Source organism: Haliotis rufescens, unplaced genomic scaffold (assembly GCF_023055435.1).
Source record: "Haliotis rufescens isolate VD_foot unplaced genomic scaffold, xgHalRufe1.0.p SCAF_21, whole genome shotgun sequence".
NCBI classification, from domain to species: domain Eukaryota; kingdom Metazoa; phylum Mollusca; class Gastropoda; order Lepetellida; family Haliotidae; genus Haliotis; species Haliotis rufescens.
Window position 1 is genome coordinate 393,176 of NW_025963902.1, and position 19,526 is coordinate 412,701.

The 19,526-nt window shown below is 40.0% G+C and overlaps 1 protein-coding gene across 2 annotated transcripts in view; it reads right to left on the reverse strand.

Annotated features, from left to right (window-relative positions):
* Nucleotides 1-634: 634 nt before the first annotated feature.
* The window catches only part of LOC124141669 (ribosomal protein S6 kinase beta-1-like), a 54,426-nt gene continuing 35,534 nt past the window's right edge, over nucleotides 635-19,526 (reverse strand). Inside the window, exons 15-17 of one of the 2 annotated variants that reach the window (XM_048401063.1) lie at nucleotides 13,198-13,313; nucleotides 11,469-11,582; nucleotides 635-2,352 (exon numbers count right to left, since the gene is read on the reverse strand). In XM_048401063.1, coding sequence (XP_048257020.1) covers nucleotides 2,346-2,352; nucleotides 11,469-11,582; nucleotides 13,198-13,313 — 237 coding nt within the window. In that variant the 3' untranslated portion in view covers nucleotides 635-2,345. Of the gene's footprint in view, nucleotides 2,353-6,844; nucleotides 11,583-13,197; nucleotides 13,314-19,526 lie in introns of those variants that run through there. The other variant, XM_048401062.1, reaches the window with a different exon arrangement.

Sequence of the window (19,526 nt, forward strand, 5' to 3'; positions counted from 1 at the left end):
CTCAAATTGCTGCCCCATAAACAACCCAACCATGCCCTATCATACAGTGAGTTGGGTTTAACACAGATTTTAATTGTTTGTTTGTTTGTTTATTTGTTGTTTAACGCGGCACTCAGCAATATTCCAGCTATATGACAACGGTCTGTAAATAATCGAGTCTGGACCAGACAATCCAGCGATTGATATCATGAGCATCAATCCAAGTAATTGGGATACGATACCATGCATCAACCGTCAGCAAGCCTGACCACCAGATCCCGTTTTGGCAACAGCCATACAGACAGGTGATCTAGGCGTGGAGTGACACACATGTACCATAGACACTGAAACAAAACTCGGATCTACATGAGTGTAATTCCGCTTTTTGACAGTATTCCAGTCATATCACGGCATGTCAGCCTAATGCAGGAGGAAAGCCCAAAGTGATGCAGGTCACAGACGTTTACCACTTCGGTGAAACCCATGAATGGGTATGGTGATGAGTGAGTGAGTGAGTGAGTGAGTCTGGTATAACACCGCTTTTAACAGTATTCCAGTTATATCGCGGCGTGTCAGCTTAATGTGGGAGGAAAGCCTGAAGTGATGCAGTTGTCAGACGTTTACCACTTCGGTGAAACCCACGAACACAGGTATGGTGCTGACAAACCTAGAAACATAATTGGGGCGAACCGGGATTCGAACCCACAATCATAGGTTTCAGGCGTGCCTAAGGGACGCGACTCTGCACAGCGAATCGCGGCGCCTTAGACGACTGGGCAACCTGTGCCCCCGTATGGTGATGAGAAACCTTGAAACATAATTGTGGCAAACCAGGATTCAAACCCACAAGCATAGGTTTCTGGTGTGCAAAGTACACTTTAGACAACAGGGCCAGAAGTTCCCCGTATACAGTGTGTCACTGAGTTTGTCTTAATGACTCTGAACAGTATTTCGGCAACAAAATGTCACGTTAGCAAAAAATATTATAGGTCACGATGTTCACAATTTTCATGAAACCGGCACGGGACAGACAATGGATCTGGGTAAATGTGGGACTTGAACCTAGAACCAGCAGATCTAGGCATGACAAGGGATGCAACTCTGCACAGCACATAGCAACACCTTAGTGCCCTAGTTTACATACAGGCAATGTATTGAGGGAATTCTTTAAGTTTTCAATTGGGTATCAATTATTTCAGTAAAACTAAACTATATCCTGAGATATCACATGTAATCGAACATCGGACAGAAGCTTGTTACATGGTAGGAATTTTAATTGACATGATGAAAGAAATATGTCTAATATATGATGTATAGAGATAAAACCTGCATAAAAATATTGTAGATAAAACCAAAAATATGTATAATATCAGGAATAGTCAGAAACATCACTAGTACAATTTCTAAAATTGTATACACTGTCAGAATCTGCAATAAGCCACAAAGAACGTGAAAAGCTGAAAAAAACTGACAAACAATTCTATCTAAAATACATTCCTTGAACCGTGTCTGAATATGGCCCCTTCAACAAAAGACTTCTGTATCAGTAATCTTACCGATCATTTACTAAGTTCTTTCCAAAAAATATTTACGGAGCAGTTTTCCCAAAGCAGTTTTTTTAAATAACATGGTTTACAGAAAACAAAAACTTGAAATGTGAAACATATATGAAATAAAATAAAATCATTTTCAGACTTCAGCAATCTCAAAAAAAGGTTGAAAAGATAACTCCTTTGATAAATGTTTTGGGTGACATAAAAAAACTTGTTTGTAAATTTTATTTATATTTACATTTCAAACAGCTTCCTGATGGGAGTTGAAGTCAAAATCCATAAACAAAGTAACTCATAATGAGCGAGTGAGTGAGTCCGGTTTAATGCCGCTTTTAACAGTATTCCAGTTATATCGCGGCGTGTCAGCTTGATAGAGGAGGAAAGCATAAAGTGACGCAGGTCTCTGAGGTTTACCACTTTGGTGAAACCCACGAACACAGGTATGGTGCTGACAAACCTAGAAACATAATCAGGGTGAACCGGGATTCGAACCCACGATCTTAGGTTTCTGATGAGTCCAAGGGACGCAACTCTGCACAGCAAATTGCGGCGCCTTAGAAGACTGGGCCACCATGTCCGTCTTACAATGAGAGGCCAAAGCAACCAGTACTCACTATGTACACACATCATAAGCGTTTAACAATGATAAAAGCTATCATCAGATAAAACAAAACACATGAGTGCATGAACATCTGCTATGTACACAACAACATCTGATACCAGTCCACGCTACTCTTACACGCCTAACCTAACATCTTGCTGTGACCCTGCGACCCTTGACCTGTCACATGACCCGACCACTATGTCCTCTTCTTAATGTCTACAAGAAATAAATGATAATCGCAAGTTATTGTGGGGAACATTCGAAAGAAACAAACTTGAATTAATATAATTCTGAATATGAGTATCTAAATAACAAAGAGATTGACTTACCAGATCATAAGTATAATGTTTCAGTGGTGAAATAAAAAGGAATACCGAACGCAAATGCATATCAATTTTCAAACCATGTTAGTAATTTGGGGATCAACTAAGGAGTATCTACCGTGGTTTATGTAACTATCACCCGATGTAGTGACGGTATAATTTTCAGTTGTATCAGTGTAGTGTTGTGGAAGGGGTTCAAACCAGGACCTTGTGTGATGACCAAACACACTAACCACAGGGCCATACCAAGACAATGTCACAACAGAGGCAACTCCCACAGGTGATAGGGTAACTGATAGAACCAGTCGGAATCAACAGAAATAGCAGGTGGAGTGAGAGATTGGTGATAGAGGATTGGATGGTGGGTAAGAAACATACAGACAATGCAGCGGGGATCAATGTTTCTCGATTCCACTGACCATGAATGCAACACGCCAGGGGGAGTGAGATGTGTTTAAGGACACCATCAATATTTCAGTTTCACAGTTTGATGTTGGAGGAAGAGAGCTGACTACGGCCAATTTTGGAATCTGCAACCCAATAATATTCGGATCCTGGCCAAAAAAGGGAAGTAACTCTGATCAGCAAATTGCAATGCTTTAGAGGATGAGGTCATATGTGTCTGGTGGTCAGAAGTGTCTTCATGCATGATCTTTCAGTTGACTTACACTTAGTTGGAGTTTGAAGCGATAATATTTTAGCTGATGAGGTAAGGAATCTCAAAATGATGTAAGTTTAAGTCGTTTTCCATTTAGATAAACACCATCATATTCATGGTGTTCACAGACCAAGAAACAAGCAGGATAAATCTGGATTTTGACCCTAGGACAAGCAGATCCTGGCATGGCTAAGGCAGACAACTCTCACAGGAGATGAATGGGTTTGTGATGTTGGTGATTTTAAGAGTGCTTCCGGGGAAACAGATTTCACACTCTTTAAGACCTGATACCCTAGGACAGATACCTGACATCACTGTCACTTCATGAAACACCAGGAGCCTACAGCAGGGAACTTGAGGGTGTTTGATACATCCAATACGGTAACACACCTCTCTTATGTAGGTTAATCTTTCAAGGACGTCACTGCTCAAGTTACGCTTCCTATTGTCAGTTACTCAAGGTCACGATGACCCATGAAAGATGAAGGCAACTACAAGGGTCCCGATGCCTGGGTCTGAAACCATCTCTCCACCAGCCACACAGTACTATGTTAAGCAAAGTATTCTTTATCTAAAAGTCTGTTTAGCATTTAGGCCACACATCTGTATTTTTCGTTCAGGGGACTACTGCCCTGCTGAAAGCCACAGCAATTTTAACTCCACGGATGATTGGAATGAATGGAATGAATGAATGAATGAATGAATGAATGAATGAATGAATGAATGAATGAATGAATGAATGAATGAATGAATGAATGAATGAATGGAATGAATGACATAGCTATTTATATTTATTACGACCAACCTTGGGTGGAAAAGCTGGAATAAATGCTTGAAACACTAAATTTAATAAGTGTCGCCTTATAAACAGATTAGAATGTTTGAGAACTTTGCATGCGTACATCAATTTGGCACCATCATGTTTGCATCATGTCATCAGAGAGAGCAATCTTTGCTTGGAATACAGAATTTCATTCAAAGAATCATTCAATGATGAAGCCGGTCTAAAACTATGTATTTCTGATAGTTTTATTTTCAAAATCAAATATTTTTCTGACAACAATTACTGAACCGACAACTTATAAAATATTTGCTGTCATTACTTGTCACGGAGTGTAACTGATTGATAAGACACCATACATGACAAGTCTTGTCTTTCTGGATGCTAAAAAAGAATGTCTTTTTAAATCAATACCTGTGAATGATACAGGACATTGGAGTCTTCTCAGACCTCACTTTGTGAAAACAATATAGGAAGACATGACAATCATCACGAGACTCATCCTCGATTATCCAGGGAATTACATATCCATGTTACAATAAATACCCTGGACCCATTCACTTCTACAGCTTTTGTTTAGGAAGTGACATCACCATCTCCAGTTCTCCCATCCCTAACCTAGCGAAAGGCTTCTGCATAGACTCAAAACATTCAAAATGGTAGCCATGGACAAGTTACGCATCAAGGAGAATATTTAGCTGGAAAGAGGTTTTCCTGAGTATTTAGGGACTGACCATTCTTTTTTGAAAGGAAAATAAAATTGATGCAGAAAGTTCTTGAAAAAAAATAATTATGCCATACACTGTTGAAAAAGAAGAAATTGTCAGGCATATATCTTGTTGCATGATGGTTTTTTAAAACAAGAGTCATCAGAAAGATGACATATCCCCCCAGCAGCTGTCTGTAAAGTAACCACTAGTAAATGTGCAATTCTGTATGTAATGAGTCAACAGTTGAATGTTCTTTTAGAAGCATACATTGTTTAACCTACTGAATGGTTTTCGAATTCTGGCCCGGAAACGAACACCATTCCTAATTGAGTCTATGTCCAACTTCATTCCATAAAAACTTTAAAAAATAAAAATTAGAAAAATCCCAAAATATCAAAAGGCACCACTTCAGTATGTGCCTGATAGCTTTCCCAAGTTTCGATCATATACACTGAATGGTTTTCGAATTCTGCCCCGGAAACGAACCCCATCCCCAATTGAGTCTATGTCCAACTTCATTCCCTAAAAATTGAAAAAAAATTTTTTTAGAAAAATCCCAAAATATCAAAAGGCACCACTTCAGTATGTGCCTGATAGATTTGCCAAGTTTGGATCAAATACACTTAATGGTTTTCGAATTCTGCCCCAGAAAAGGAAATGATTACGGACGGACAGACGGTCAGACGGACGGACAGACAGACTGGCATTATATGCCGGGGGGATAAAAATGAATAATTTAGACATATAGTTTTAAATAAAGAAATTGGTTTTGCAGCTGTAGCTGAACAAATATAAAGTGTCCAAACGAAACCCCAGTACCCCCTCACTGAATATCGGTGGAGGAATGTTGTTATGCTATCAGGCTTTCCCAGTTATTTTAGAGATGCTACAAGATGAGTCAGTTTGTTTGTTGTTTAACATAGCGCTCAGGAATAGTCCAGCTATACGACAGCGGCCTTCAAACATTTGAGTCTGGACCAGCAAACAATTCAGATATTGATATTGTGAGCAATGATCCATGGCATATATATGAGGTACGAGTGAGTGTGAGTGAGTTTGGTTTAACGCCACTTTTAACAGTATTCCAGTTATATCGCGGCGCGTCAGATTAATGAGGAGGAAAGCCCGAAGTGATGCAGGTCTCAGATGTTTACCACTTTGGTGAAACCCACGAGCACGGGTATGGTGCTGACAAACCTAGAAACATAATCGGGGCAAACCGGGATTCAACCCACAATCATGAGGTACGATGTCACTCTATCAACCATGTCACAGAGCCTGACCAGTGACCACCCAATCAATTTAGATGCCTTTTACAACGGCATAAGTCCCTGGGGACCAAGTCTAGGGGCTACAGGAAGTGTTGAGAACTAAATGTGAAATTGCAATCTTATCTACATCATCCATGAACAGTACAATTGATAAGGCAAATATTATCAGTGACATCATTCCCAGCAGATGAGGCGATGGGTCTGGGTTTTTTATCATCACTGTAGGAGATGTATCGCGCTGGATATCTAGGATGAGGCCATGGGTCTGGGTTTTTTATCATCACTGTAGGAGATGTATCGCGCTGGATATCTAGGATGAGGCCATGGGTCTGGGTTTTTTATCATCACTGTAGATGTATCGTGCTGGATATCTAGGATGAGGCGATGGGTCTGGGTTTTTTATCATCACTGTAGGAGATGTATTGCGCTGGATATCTAGGTTGAGGCGATGGGTCTGGCATATTTATTTATCATCACAAAATGGAGATATATCACGCTGGATATCTAGAATGAGGCGATGTATTGCGCTGGATATCAAGGATGAGGCGATGGGTCTGGGTTTTTTATCATCACTGTAGGAGATGTATCGCGCTGGATATCTAGGTTGAGGCGATGGGTCTGGGTTTCTTATCATCACTGTAGGAGATGTATTGCGCTGGATATCTAGGTTGAGGCGATGGGTCTGGCATATTTATTTATCATCACAAAATGGAGATATATCACACTGGATATCTAGGATGAGGCAATAGGTCTGGCATATTAATTTATCATCACACAATGGAGATATATCACACTGGATATCTAGGATGAGGCGATAGGTCTGGCGTATTTATTTATTGTCACACAATGGAGATATATCACGCTGGATATCTAGGATGCCCAAAGCACAGGGTTGGATACTTCTCAGAAAGGTATCATGCAGGGAAACAAATATAAGGTTCAATAAAGACTTCACACAGCTGTCGTTCTATGAAGAATCAAATCTTTATTAAGCATTCCCCAGACATACAAATCATTCTCTTCATATCCTTCCGAGATTAGTTTATTCATGTATTCTGACTTCACACTGGATGTACAAATGAGAGGTTATTCACACATACTGACTTCACACTGGAAGTGACTTAAGTTCCCAACCGAGTAAATCTCTGAAGGCTTCCATGTTTGCATAAACCACTGACCGATGACACAATAACATCTTGTGCCACGATAATCATAATCATAAGCTCTTGTGTCATGACGATCATAATCATGACAGTCACGCTTATCTTGTTCTTCCGAAGTTCTGTTTAACTCATTACGTAAGACAATTGTTTCAAACAAACTACTTGGTCTTCAACTGTTAATCGCCATGGCTTCCTGAGAGAGTGCGGCTCACCAATCAGGTCTAATTTGGGATTTGAAACCAACAAGAAGTTGATCCCCCAGAGGGGCTGAGCTCTGTGGCCACGTCCTCAAGTCACAAAACTATGAAACAGATTAGTTCACATCGCGTAACTAGCTTCGTGGCATGATCACATCGATTACAATGTCCACCACTGGCAAGACTGTTTAAGTAGTGAGTATTTAAAATACATATCAAAACATTTAGACACAAGTTGAATACTCAAACAAGTCTTTGATAAAAACAAGTTGGATTTCATTACTGTAACGCTTTGATTTATGATTTGTTTGTTTGTTGTTTAACGCCGCACTCAGCAATATTCCAGCTATATGACGGTGGTCTGTAAATAATCAAGTCTGGACCAGACAATCCAGTGATTGACATCATGAGCATATATATCCACGCAATTGGGATACAATGACATGCATCAACCAAGTCAGCAAGCCTGACCACCTGATCCTGTTAGTCGCCTCTTACGACAAGCATAGTCGCCTTTCACGGCAAGCATAGTCGCCTTTCACGGCAAGCATGGGTTACTGAAATGATGACACAAGAGAAGACGAAATGTCACAAACATTATTCATAGTTGATTCTCAGACCTGACGAACAAATTACTACCATGATCATAAAATGACAAAGGTGATCTTTCATAAACTTACAACAGCACTTACGGTACAATATTAGGCATTTATTTACAATTCCAAACAAAGAACCCGAGGCGGCAGGCTCATCGGCACAAAAGCATATTTTGTTCGTTATTTTCCTAAAATTGTGTTTATTAATATTGCCATTAATGCAATATAACGAAACCAAGCATAAAAGCCTCTTCCTGTTTATTGTTCCTGTTGTAAGTGAGATGCAAGCCACCTCTAGTGGGCTATGATTAATCAGTGAGTGAGTGAGTTTGGTTTTACGCCGCTTTAAACAATATTCCAGCATTATCACGGCGGGGGACACCAGAAATGGGCTGCACATTGTACCTATGTTGGGATATGATTAGTCAGAACTATAATAGCATGAAATAGGAAATTATAAAAAAAACATCCATATTCTTGACTTTAGCTTCAGACTTGGGGACGAATATCAGCCTTTGAGCAAGTCTACATAAATCCCTGAATACTTCAATTGATGCCTTTTCACTGGACGTCATCAATATCACTGAAGGATCCATTCTTGCATATACCCAGGACAGCTTCGTCACCATCATGTGAGAGGAAAGCCCAAAGTGACGCAGGTCATAGACTTTTACCACTTCGGTGAAACCAAATCTTGAGTAAGGTGCTGACTAGCCAAGGATCATAATCAAGGCAAACTGGGATTCAAACAATCCTGGTGCTTGCATGTGCTGTGCCACCTTACTCCACCAGTGGGTGAGTGGGTAAGGTGCCAGTCACCTTCAGGTACACAGCACCAACTTCCAATCTCCAATGTATCTGGTTGGTAGCTTAGCAGGGAAGCAATACATGGTATGGTTTAACATGTTTAGTGAGTGAGTGAATGTAGTTTTATGCCGCTTGTAACAAAAATTCCAACAATATCATGGCATTGGGACAACAGAAATGGCCTTCACACATTGTTGGGACTCGAACCTAGGTCTTCAGAGTTACGAGCGAACGCTTTAACCACAAGCCTACCACTCCGGCTCTATCATGTTTAAGGGGCAGTACTATTGTCACAGTGAGAAGCACCAACTTCGGTCTGTACACAACAGGGGGTAGAGATTGTACTTTAAATTTGTTCAGTTGTATTTTCTAATTTTCAGAAATAAAGAACTTACAATTATTTGTTTTAAGTGATTGAAAAGGTTGTGTAGCTGCTAATTGGGCTTGATTAATCTGTAAATGATCCAGAGTTACAAATTGGCACTAGTCCTATAGTCCATGCCAAACTGCCCAATAGTTGAGGTATCATAAGGACTAGTAGACATTCATTTTTAAGGGTTTCGCTATTTGCTATCATTATAGGGACTAGTGGAATAAAACTGTTAGTTTCTACCACTGCAAACAAGATATAAAAATGGAGGGCCTTACACTCATTTCTGGTCAGTGGATCAGCGTTCTATAGATAACCCATGCAGGGGCTTGTTGCTCAAGCTTTAACATACATCCAGTAACTAACATCTCTTGATACAAACATGGAAGCCTTGTAATGTGTAACAGATTAATGGCTGAACACCCTGTCCAGCTGCATAGAGTGTCTCAACCCAAGCCGGTGTGTTTCAATCTCACTGAAATCAGATCTTTTCACTCCGATTCAGTCCTTCCCTGCGTGAAGATCGGACAACATCCTTAGGTCGTGTCGGTGAACCATCAGCGAACTCGGACCACCAAGCTAATGAACGAGTCGGTCCTTTAGCCAGTCAGATATCAGCTTCTTAAAATGATTCAGACATTTTAGTTTTAACAAACCAATACAGATCACATATTCCTTCCATGGTACCCACATTACAAGGTTTAGATGTCATAAACACAATATGATTACACACCCTTTATTATTTAACATTTGGAACTACTTGCTTAAGTTCATTTACAAGATGAACTGCTCTGAATGCTTCGCTCACCCACTGATTGTCTGATTTAGAATTTTACCGGCTTTAAATCCTTTGGAGGTGTCAGATCTTCACGCAGAGAGGTATCAGAATAAAAGATCTCATCTTAATGAGATTGGTGTCAATTCAGCCTGTCATATCATATAGCAATAAATATACACAATATATACATGGGTAATCTGGGATCACAGGTGGCGGTACGTCGCACACATACACACAAAGTTATCACACTCTCACGCTCTACACAAACATAAACAGTAACAGTGGACAGGTTTGGATAAATCAAACAAGTTAATACGAAACAAATGTCAGTGTTTTCTCAAATTTCAATGTGTCTGTATAATTTGATATTGCTTGTAATTGTAAGTTTTTCAACAAGTCACTGTTGTGATAATCATAGAGATCGTCAGGTTGAACAGGATAGTTAATGTTCAAATGTCAGATCTTAACATTTCTCTCAACAAAACATAATACCAAACAAAATAAAATTATCATTTAGTAAACAAAACTAAAAATTGTGGAGCAAGCAGTACAAATAATGAATGTCTTGGGTGAAGAAGTATCACCACCGATCGGAAATGTTCAAAAACAAGAAATCGGGAAAATACAAAAATATTTTGAAATCTATTTTGAGGGCAATATTTAAGTTTGTATTTATCATGAGATTATGCAGTTTAATGAAAGTGATATGTAAGAAACAAGCAGTATAGATAATGTATATCATGTATATTTCAGTGTGGATTTCAATCAGTTGTCAGGAAAGTAGAAGATGGTGACATGCCTAATAAAAACTATTGATATAAGATTAAAACAGCAGCCAGCCGGACTGTATTATATACACATCTAGTCTTGTTCCTAGTGGCAAAAATGACAATGTGTAAAGCAGTATTCGAAATTCATGCTAGCCCACTAGCCTGAGACTCCTAAATTGTGCTGAGGACAAGTAAAAATCCAATGATGGTCGTCTTCATTGACTAGTAGTATTTGAAGGTTATAATTCTGAACCAGTTCTCAATGCTTCAATTTTGCTACAAACTGGAACTGAATAAGACGGACAGAAAATGAAAACATATTCAACATTTTGTCTTGTTCAAGCAGGACTAGCTACAAGGGCTGAGGACTTGTGAAATAGGGCTTACACAAGTCCTCGGGACTAGTCCTAAAACACAAGTCCTCGGGACTAGTCCTAAAACCCACAGATTTCTAAGGCTGGAAAAGACAGGCAGCTAGGACTATGATTAAATAAATGAAATTTTGCATCCATCTGTTTTGTAATTCAACAGTCTGTCACTTGGTCCCGCTTCGTTGTACTTGTCATTCAGTACGCAAAATAAATAGGAACTGATTAAAAACATAACATTAATTTTATCTAAAAAATAAAGACTGCCACACCAGTAAGTCCTTGTTTAAAAATCTGTACTCAGAAAACAATCCCATATTCACTGTGTTAAACAGTCCATGAGATGCACAAAATCTTCATCAAAATACTGATCACATTAAATACAATAATTAACACATCAATAAATTACTTCACATATTGCATATTGACCTAAGACTACCTAATTAGTTCATTTGTAGATGGGGGGGCCTATTCCGGGCTCCAGGAAAAGCTAGCTTTTTGAAAGCACTATTTTTAGTAGCAATGGCGGGGGACTTTGACCTTTTAGGGAGACTTGACGTGTCCATGGCCTCCTGGTGTCGATCATGGTGGAGGCCGTTGGCCTGGCCGATTTGACCGATAGCAAAGCCCTCCACAATATGCTGATGTGATGGACTGAAAGAGAAAAGAGTGAGTGAGTGAGTGAGCAAGGCTCAACTTTCAGTTTGCAAGTACGTGAAGGTTTTTTGTCAGTCTTGGTCCACTACAGGGTTAACAACTGATCAATCTATCTGTGCATTGCAGTTGTCAGTGGCTTGATGACAAGTTAAATTATCAATAGTTAGGGCTGGCTAAAAAGATTGATAGTCAGAATTAGGGAAGAAATATTAATGACTATCGATATGAAAATTCTTATCGATAATTTCTTACATAATCAATTGCGATGAAATAAAGTGTAAATCTTCCAAAAAAGACTTGATATTGTCAATCATGACAACTGCCAAAGACGAAAGCAACTGTTTTTGTCATATCTTAAATGTCCACAAAGTAATCCATGCATAAACGTGTCACCAATGATGTGAAGTACAATGACTCCTTTTGGACTTTTTAGCCTATTTGCTCAAACTTACTTCTCCGCTATTTATCAATAATCGATTGATATTTTGTTAACGATTATTGGTCTCTATGATCTACATCGATAGCCAGCCCTATCAATAGTTAATATCAATGCTAACAACATTGTCAATAGAATGGAATGACATGATACAATGAAATACCTCTGCAATACAATGAGCGGGATGTACTGGACGCTGCTTTCAGCAATATTTCACTGATGCAGGGTTAGAAATTGGCACTAGTCATGTTGTCCTTGCCAAACTGCCCAATAGTTAAGGTATCATGAGGACTAGTAGATATTTGCCATTTTTAAGGGTTTTGATATATATTATCATTATAAGGACTAGTGGGCCAAAAATGTTAGTTTCTTCCGCTGCTGATGTCACAGCAAACACCTTGACGTGGGAGGAGAGCCCAAAGTGATGCAGGGGGAAGAGATTTAACAACTTTGATAAAACCCACAATCATGGGTATCGGGCCTCAAAGTTTAAATGTTTACCAAGTAGCCATATAACTACAAGTATTTTTTTCCAGGTAGCCAGTCGTAAAATAAAGAAGTCAAGCCAATATTGTTGGTAGCCAAAAGCATTTGAAACTATCTTGCATCAAATAACTATTATAATATGTACAAGTCATAGCACTAGTATTGGAATTGTATATTAGTGGAAACTGTACTTGAGTATTGTCATTTTGCTTATAAACTAAAATAAAATACTAATTACATTAATATTTATGTATTTCCGTTCATTGTTGACTTTAGGAGGAATTATTTGCGAGTGAAATTAGTAGCAGACATGTTTATTTTTGTGTCTACATATGTGTAGCAATAGAATTTAGTCGCCACAAGATATCTTTAGAGGTAGCCAAATGACTACCTCTAAATTTTAGACAGTAGACAAATTGAAATTTAGGTCGCATTGGCAACCATTTTAGTCGCAACTTTAAGGCCTGGATATGGTGTTGACAAACCTATGATCACAATCTGGTCGAATCTGGAATATTGTCAAGATCAAAGGTTACTCGAACACCTAAGGGAAGCAACTCTGCACAGCGTATTTCAGCACCTCAGCCGTCTGGGCCACCCATGCCCCGCCAGCAATAAAGCTATGGCCTCTAACTGTAAACATGGCAAGAATCAACAGAATTTCCTGAAAGTAAAGAACAGCAATAATACCTGACGGCTCCTCGGAGAGTAGACGCCATCACCTTGCGTGGGGATCTCGGCTCCTTCTCCGATATCCACGGCTTGTTCATCTCGTAGAGAACTGACGGCGCTACGTATGTGAAGCCCTGAAAGACACAGCTACAATGTCAAACTACATCAATCGGCTCATATGAAATCACTACAAATATTTTTTAACCTCGAATCAAAGCGAAATGTTATTTCCTTGCACTAAGCCAAGCTGACTTAATATACTTATCATGCTTCTATGAAAATCGCCAATGTTTCGTTCACCAACAAAGATTTATGAGGTACTCTATTTGCTGTTCCACAGGGACTCCCGTCACATGAATTACCTGTCCAAGCTCAATTTTACCCATAAAAAACTGGTAATTACCGGAAAACTGGAACACTGAAATAGCCTTGCAACAGATACCACACACATCTTGATACTAAGCTCCCTACAACACTCTTGATACTAAGCTCCCTACGCTGAAATAGCCTTGCAACAGATACAACACACATCTTGATACTAAGCTCCCTACGCTGAAATAGCCTTGCAACAGATACAACACACATCTTGATACTAAGCTCCCTACACTGAAATAGCCTTGCATCAGTTACAACACACATCTTGATACTAAGCTCCCTACGCTCAAATAGCCTTGCAACAGATACAACACACATCTTGATACTAAGCTCCCTATGCTCAAATAGCCTTGCAACAGATACCACACACATCTTGATACTAAGCTCCCTACAACACTCTTGATACTAAGCTCCCTACGCTGAAATAGCCTTGCAACAGATACAACACACATCTTGATACTAAGCTCCCTACACTGAAATAGCCTTGCATCAGATACAACACACATCTTGATACTAAGCTCCCTACACTGAAATAGCCTTGCAACAGATACAACACACATCTTGATACTAAGCTCCCTATGCTCAAATAGCCTTGCAACAGATACAACACACATCTTGATACTAAGCTCCCTACACTGAAATAGCCTTGCAACAGATACAACACACATCTTGATACTAAGCTCCCTACGCGGAAATAGCCTTGCAACAGATACAACACACATCTTGATACTAAGCTCCCTACGCGGAAATAGCCTTGCAACAGATACAACACACATCTTGATACTAAGCTCCCTACACTGAAATAGCCTTGCAACAGATACCACACACATCTTGATACTAAGCTCCCTACGCTGAAATAGCCTTGCAACAGATACCACACACATCTTGATACTAAGCTCCCTACGCGGAAATAGCCTTGCAACAGATACAACACACATCTTGATACTAAGCTCCCTATGCTGAAATAGCCTTGCAACAGATACAACACACATCTTGATACTAAGCTCCCTATGCTGAAATAGCCTTGCAACAGATACAACACACATCTTGATACTAAGCTCCCTACGCGGAAATAGCCTTGCAACAGATACAACACACATCTTGATACTAAGCTCCCTACACTGAAATAGCCTTGCATCAGATACAACACACATCTTGATACTAAGCTCCCTAGGCTGAAATAGCCTTGCAACAGATACAACACACATCTTGATACTAAGCTCCCTACACTGAAATAGCCTTGCATCAGATACAACACACATCTTGATACTAAGCTCCCTAGGCTGAAATAGCCTTGCAACAGATACAACACACATCTTGATATTAAGCTCCCTATGCTGAAATAGCCTTGCAACAGATACAACACACATCTTGATACTAAGCTCCCTACACTGAAATAGCCTTGCAACAGTTACCACACACATCTTGATACTAAGCTCCCTATGCTGAAATAGCCTTGCATCAGATACAACACACATCTTGATACTAAGCTCACTATGCTGAAATAGCCTTGCATCAGATACAACACACATCTTGATACTAAGCTCCCTACGCTGATATAGCCTTGCAACAGATACAACACACATCTTGATACTAAGCTCCCTACACTGAAATAGCCTTGCAACAGATACAACACACATCTTGATACTAAGCTCCCTATGCTGAAATAGCCTTGCAACAGATACAACACACATCTTGATACTAAGCTCCCTACGCTGAAATAGCCTTGCAACAGATACAACACACATCTTGATACTAAGCTCCCTAGGCTGACATAGCCTTGCAACAGATACAACACACATCTTGTTATTAAGCTCCCTACGCTCAAATAGCCTTGCAACAGGTACAACACACATCTTGATACTAAGCTCCCTACACTGAAATAGCCTTGCAACAGATACAACACACATCTTGATACTAAGCTCCCTACGCTGAAATAGCCTTGCAACAGATACAACACACATCTTGATACTAAGCTCCCTACGCTCAAATAGCCTTGCAATAGATACAACACACCTTTGATACTAAGCTTCCTACACTGAAATAGCCTTGGAACAGATACAACACACATCTTGATACTAAGCTCCCTATGCTCAAATAGCCTTGCAACAGATACAACACACATCTTGATACTAAGCTCCCTACGCAGAAATAGCCTTGCAACAGATACAACACACATCTTGATACTAAGCTCCCTACGCTCAAATAGCCTTGCAACAGATACAACACACATCTTGATACTAAGCTCCCTACGCTGAAATAGCCTTGCAACAGATACAACACACATCTAGATACTAAGCTCCCTACGCGGAAATAGCCTTGCAACAGATACAACACACATCTTGATACTAAGCTCCCTATGCTGAAATAGCCTTGCATCAGATACAACACACATCTTGATACTAAGCTCCCTACACTCAAATAGCCTTGCATCAGATACAACACACATCTTGATACTAAGCTCCCTACGCTGAAATAGCCTTGCAACAGATACAACACACATCTTGATACTAAGCTCCCTACACTGAAATAGCCTTGCATCAGTTACAACACACATCTTGATACTAAGCTCCCTACACTGAAATAGCCTTGCAACAGATACAACACACATCTTGATACTAAGCTCCCTATGCTCAAATAGCCTTGCAACAGATACAACACACATCTTGATACTAAGCTCCCTACACTGAAATAGCCTTGCAACAGATACAACACACATCTTGATACTAAGCTCCCTACGCTCAAATAGCCTTGCAATAGATACAACACACCTTTGATACTAAGCTTCCTAAGCTGAAATAGCCTTGCAACAGATACAACACACATCTTGATACTAAGCTCCCTACGCTCAAATAGCCTTGCAACAGATACAACACACATCTTGATACTAAGCTCCCTACGCAGAAATAGCCTTGCAACAGATACAACACACATCTTGATACTAAGCTCCCTACGCTCAAATAGCCTTGCAACAGATACAACACACATCTTGATACTAAGCTCCCTAGGCTGAAATAGCCTTGCAACAGATACAACACACATCTAGATACTAAGCTCCCTACGCGGAAATAGCCTTGCAACAGATACAACACACATCTTGATACTAAGCTCCCTATGCTAAAATAGCCTTGCATCAGATACAACACACATCTTGATACTAAGCTCCCTACACTCAAATAGCCTTGCAACAGATACAACACACATCTAGATACTAAGCTCCCTACGCGGAAATAGCCTTGCAACAGATACAACACACATCTTGATACTAAGCTCCCTATGCTGAAATAGCCTTGCATCAGATACAACACACATCTTGATACTAAGCTCCCTACACTCAAATAGCCTTGCATCAGATACAACACACATCTTGATACTAAGCTCCCTACGCTGAAATAGCCTTGCAACAGATACAACACACATCTTGATACTAAGCTCCCTACACTGAAATAGCCTTGCATCAGTTACAACACACATCTTGATACTAAGCTCCCTACACTGAAATAGCCTTGCAACAGATACAACACACATCTTGATACTAAGCTCCCTATGCTCAAATAGCCTTGCAACAGATACAACACACATCTTGATACTAAGCTCCCTACACTGAAATAGCCTTGCAACAGATACAACACACATCTTGATACTAAGCTCCCTACGCTCAAATAGCCTTGCAATAGATACAACACACCTTTGATACTAAGCTTCCTAAGCTGAAATAGCCTTGCAACAGATACAACACACATCTTGATACTAAGCTCCCTACGCTCAAATAGCCTTGCAACAGATACAACACACATCTTGATACTAAGCTCCCTACGCAGAAATAGCCTTGCAACAGATACAACACACATCTTGATACTAAGCTCCCTACGCTCAAATAGCCTTGCAACAGATACAACACACATCTTGATACTAAGCTCCCTAGGCTGAAATAGCCTTGCAACAGATACAACACACATCTAGATACTAAGCTCCCTACGCGGAAATAGCCTTGCAACAGATACAACACACATCTTGATACTAAGCTCCCTATGCTAAAATAGCCTTGCATCAGATACAACACACATCTTGATACTAAGCTCCCTACACTCAAATAGCCTTGCATCAGATACAACACACATCTTGATACTAAGCTCCCTACGCTGAAATAGCCTTGCAACAGATACAACACACATCTTGATACTAAGCTCCCTACACTGAAATAGCCTTGCATCAGTTACAACACACATCTTGATACTAAGCTCCCTACACTGAAATAGCCTTGCAACAGATACAACACACATCTTGATACTAAGCTCCCTATGCTCAAATAGCCTTGCAACAGATACAACACACATCTTGATACTAAGCTCCCTACACTCAAATAGCCTTGCAACAGATACAACACACATCTTGATACTAAGCTCCCTACGCGGAAATAGCCTTGCAACAGATACAACACACATCTTGATACTAAGCTCCCTACGCGGAAATAGCCTTGCAACAGATACAACACACATCTTGATACTAAGCTCCCTACACTCAAATAGCCTTGCAACAGATACCACACACATCTTGATACTAAGCTCCCTACACTGAAATAGCCTTGCATCAGATACAACACACATCTTGATACTAACCTCCCTATGCTGAAATAGCCTTGCATCAGATACAACACACATCTTGATATTAAGCTCCCTATGCTGAAATAGCCTTGCAACAGATACAACACACATCTTGATACTAAGCTCCCTACGCTGAAATAGCCTTGCAACAGTTACCACACACATCTTGATACTAAGCTCCCTATGCTGAAATAGCCTTGCATCAGATACAACACACATCTTGATACTAAGCTCCCTAGGCTGAAATAGCCTTGCATCAGATACAACACACATCTTGATACTAAGCTCCCTACGCTGATATAGCCTTGCAACATACAACACACATCTTGATACTAAGCTCCCTACACTGAAATAGCCTTGCAACAGATACAACACACATCTTGATACTAAGCTCCGTAGGCTGAAATAGCCTTGCAACAGATACAACACACATCTTGATACTAAGCTCCCTACGCTGAAATAGCCTTGCAACAGATACAACACACATCTTGATACTAAGCTCCCTAGGCTGACATAGCCTTGCAACAGATACAACACACATCTTGATATTAAGCTCCCTACGCTCAAATAGCCTTGCAACAGGTACAACACACATCTTGATACTAAGCTCCCTACACTGACATAGCCTTGCAACAGATACAACACACATCTTGATACTAAGCTCCCTACGCTGAAATAGCCTTGCAACAGATACAACACACATCTTGATACTAAGCTCCCTACGCTCAAATAGCCTTGCAATAGATACAACACACCTTTGATACTAAGCTTCCTACGCTGAAATAGCCTTGCAACAGATACAACACACATCTTGATACTAAGCTCCCTACGCTCAAATAGCCTTGCAACAGATACAACACACATCTTGATACTAAGCTCCCTACGCAGAAATAGCCTTGCAACAGATACAACACACATCTTGATACTAAGCTCCCTACGCTCAAATAGCCTTGCAACAGATACAACACACATCTTGATACTAAGCTCCCTACGCTGAAATAGCCTTGCAACAGATACAACACACCTCTAGATACTAAGCTCCCTACGCTGAAATAGCCTTGCAACAGATACAACACACATCTTGATACTAAGCTCCCTATGCTGAAATAGCCTTGCATCAGATACAACACACATCTTGATACTAAGCTCCCTACACTCAAATAGCCTTGCATCAGATACAACACACATCTTGATACTAAGCTCCCTACACTGAAATAGCCTTGCATCAGATACAACACACATCTTGATACTAAGCTCCCTACACTCAAATAGCCTTGCATCAGATACAACACACATCTTGATACTAAGCTCCCTACACTCAAATAGCCTTGCAACAGATACCACACACATCTTGATACTAAGCTCCCT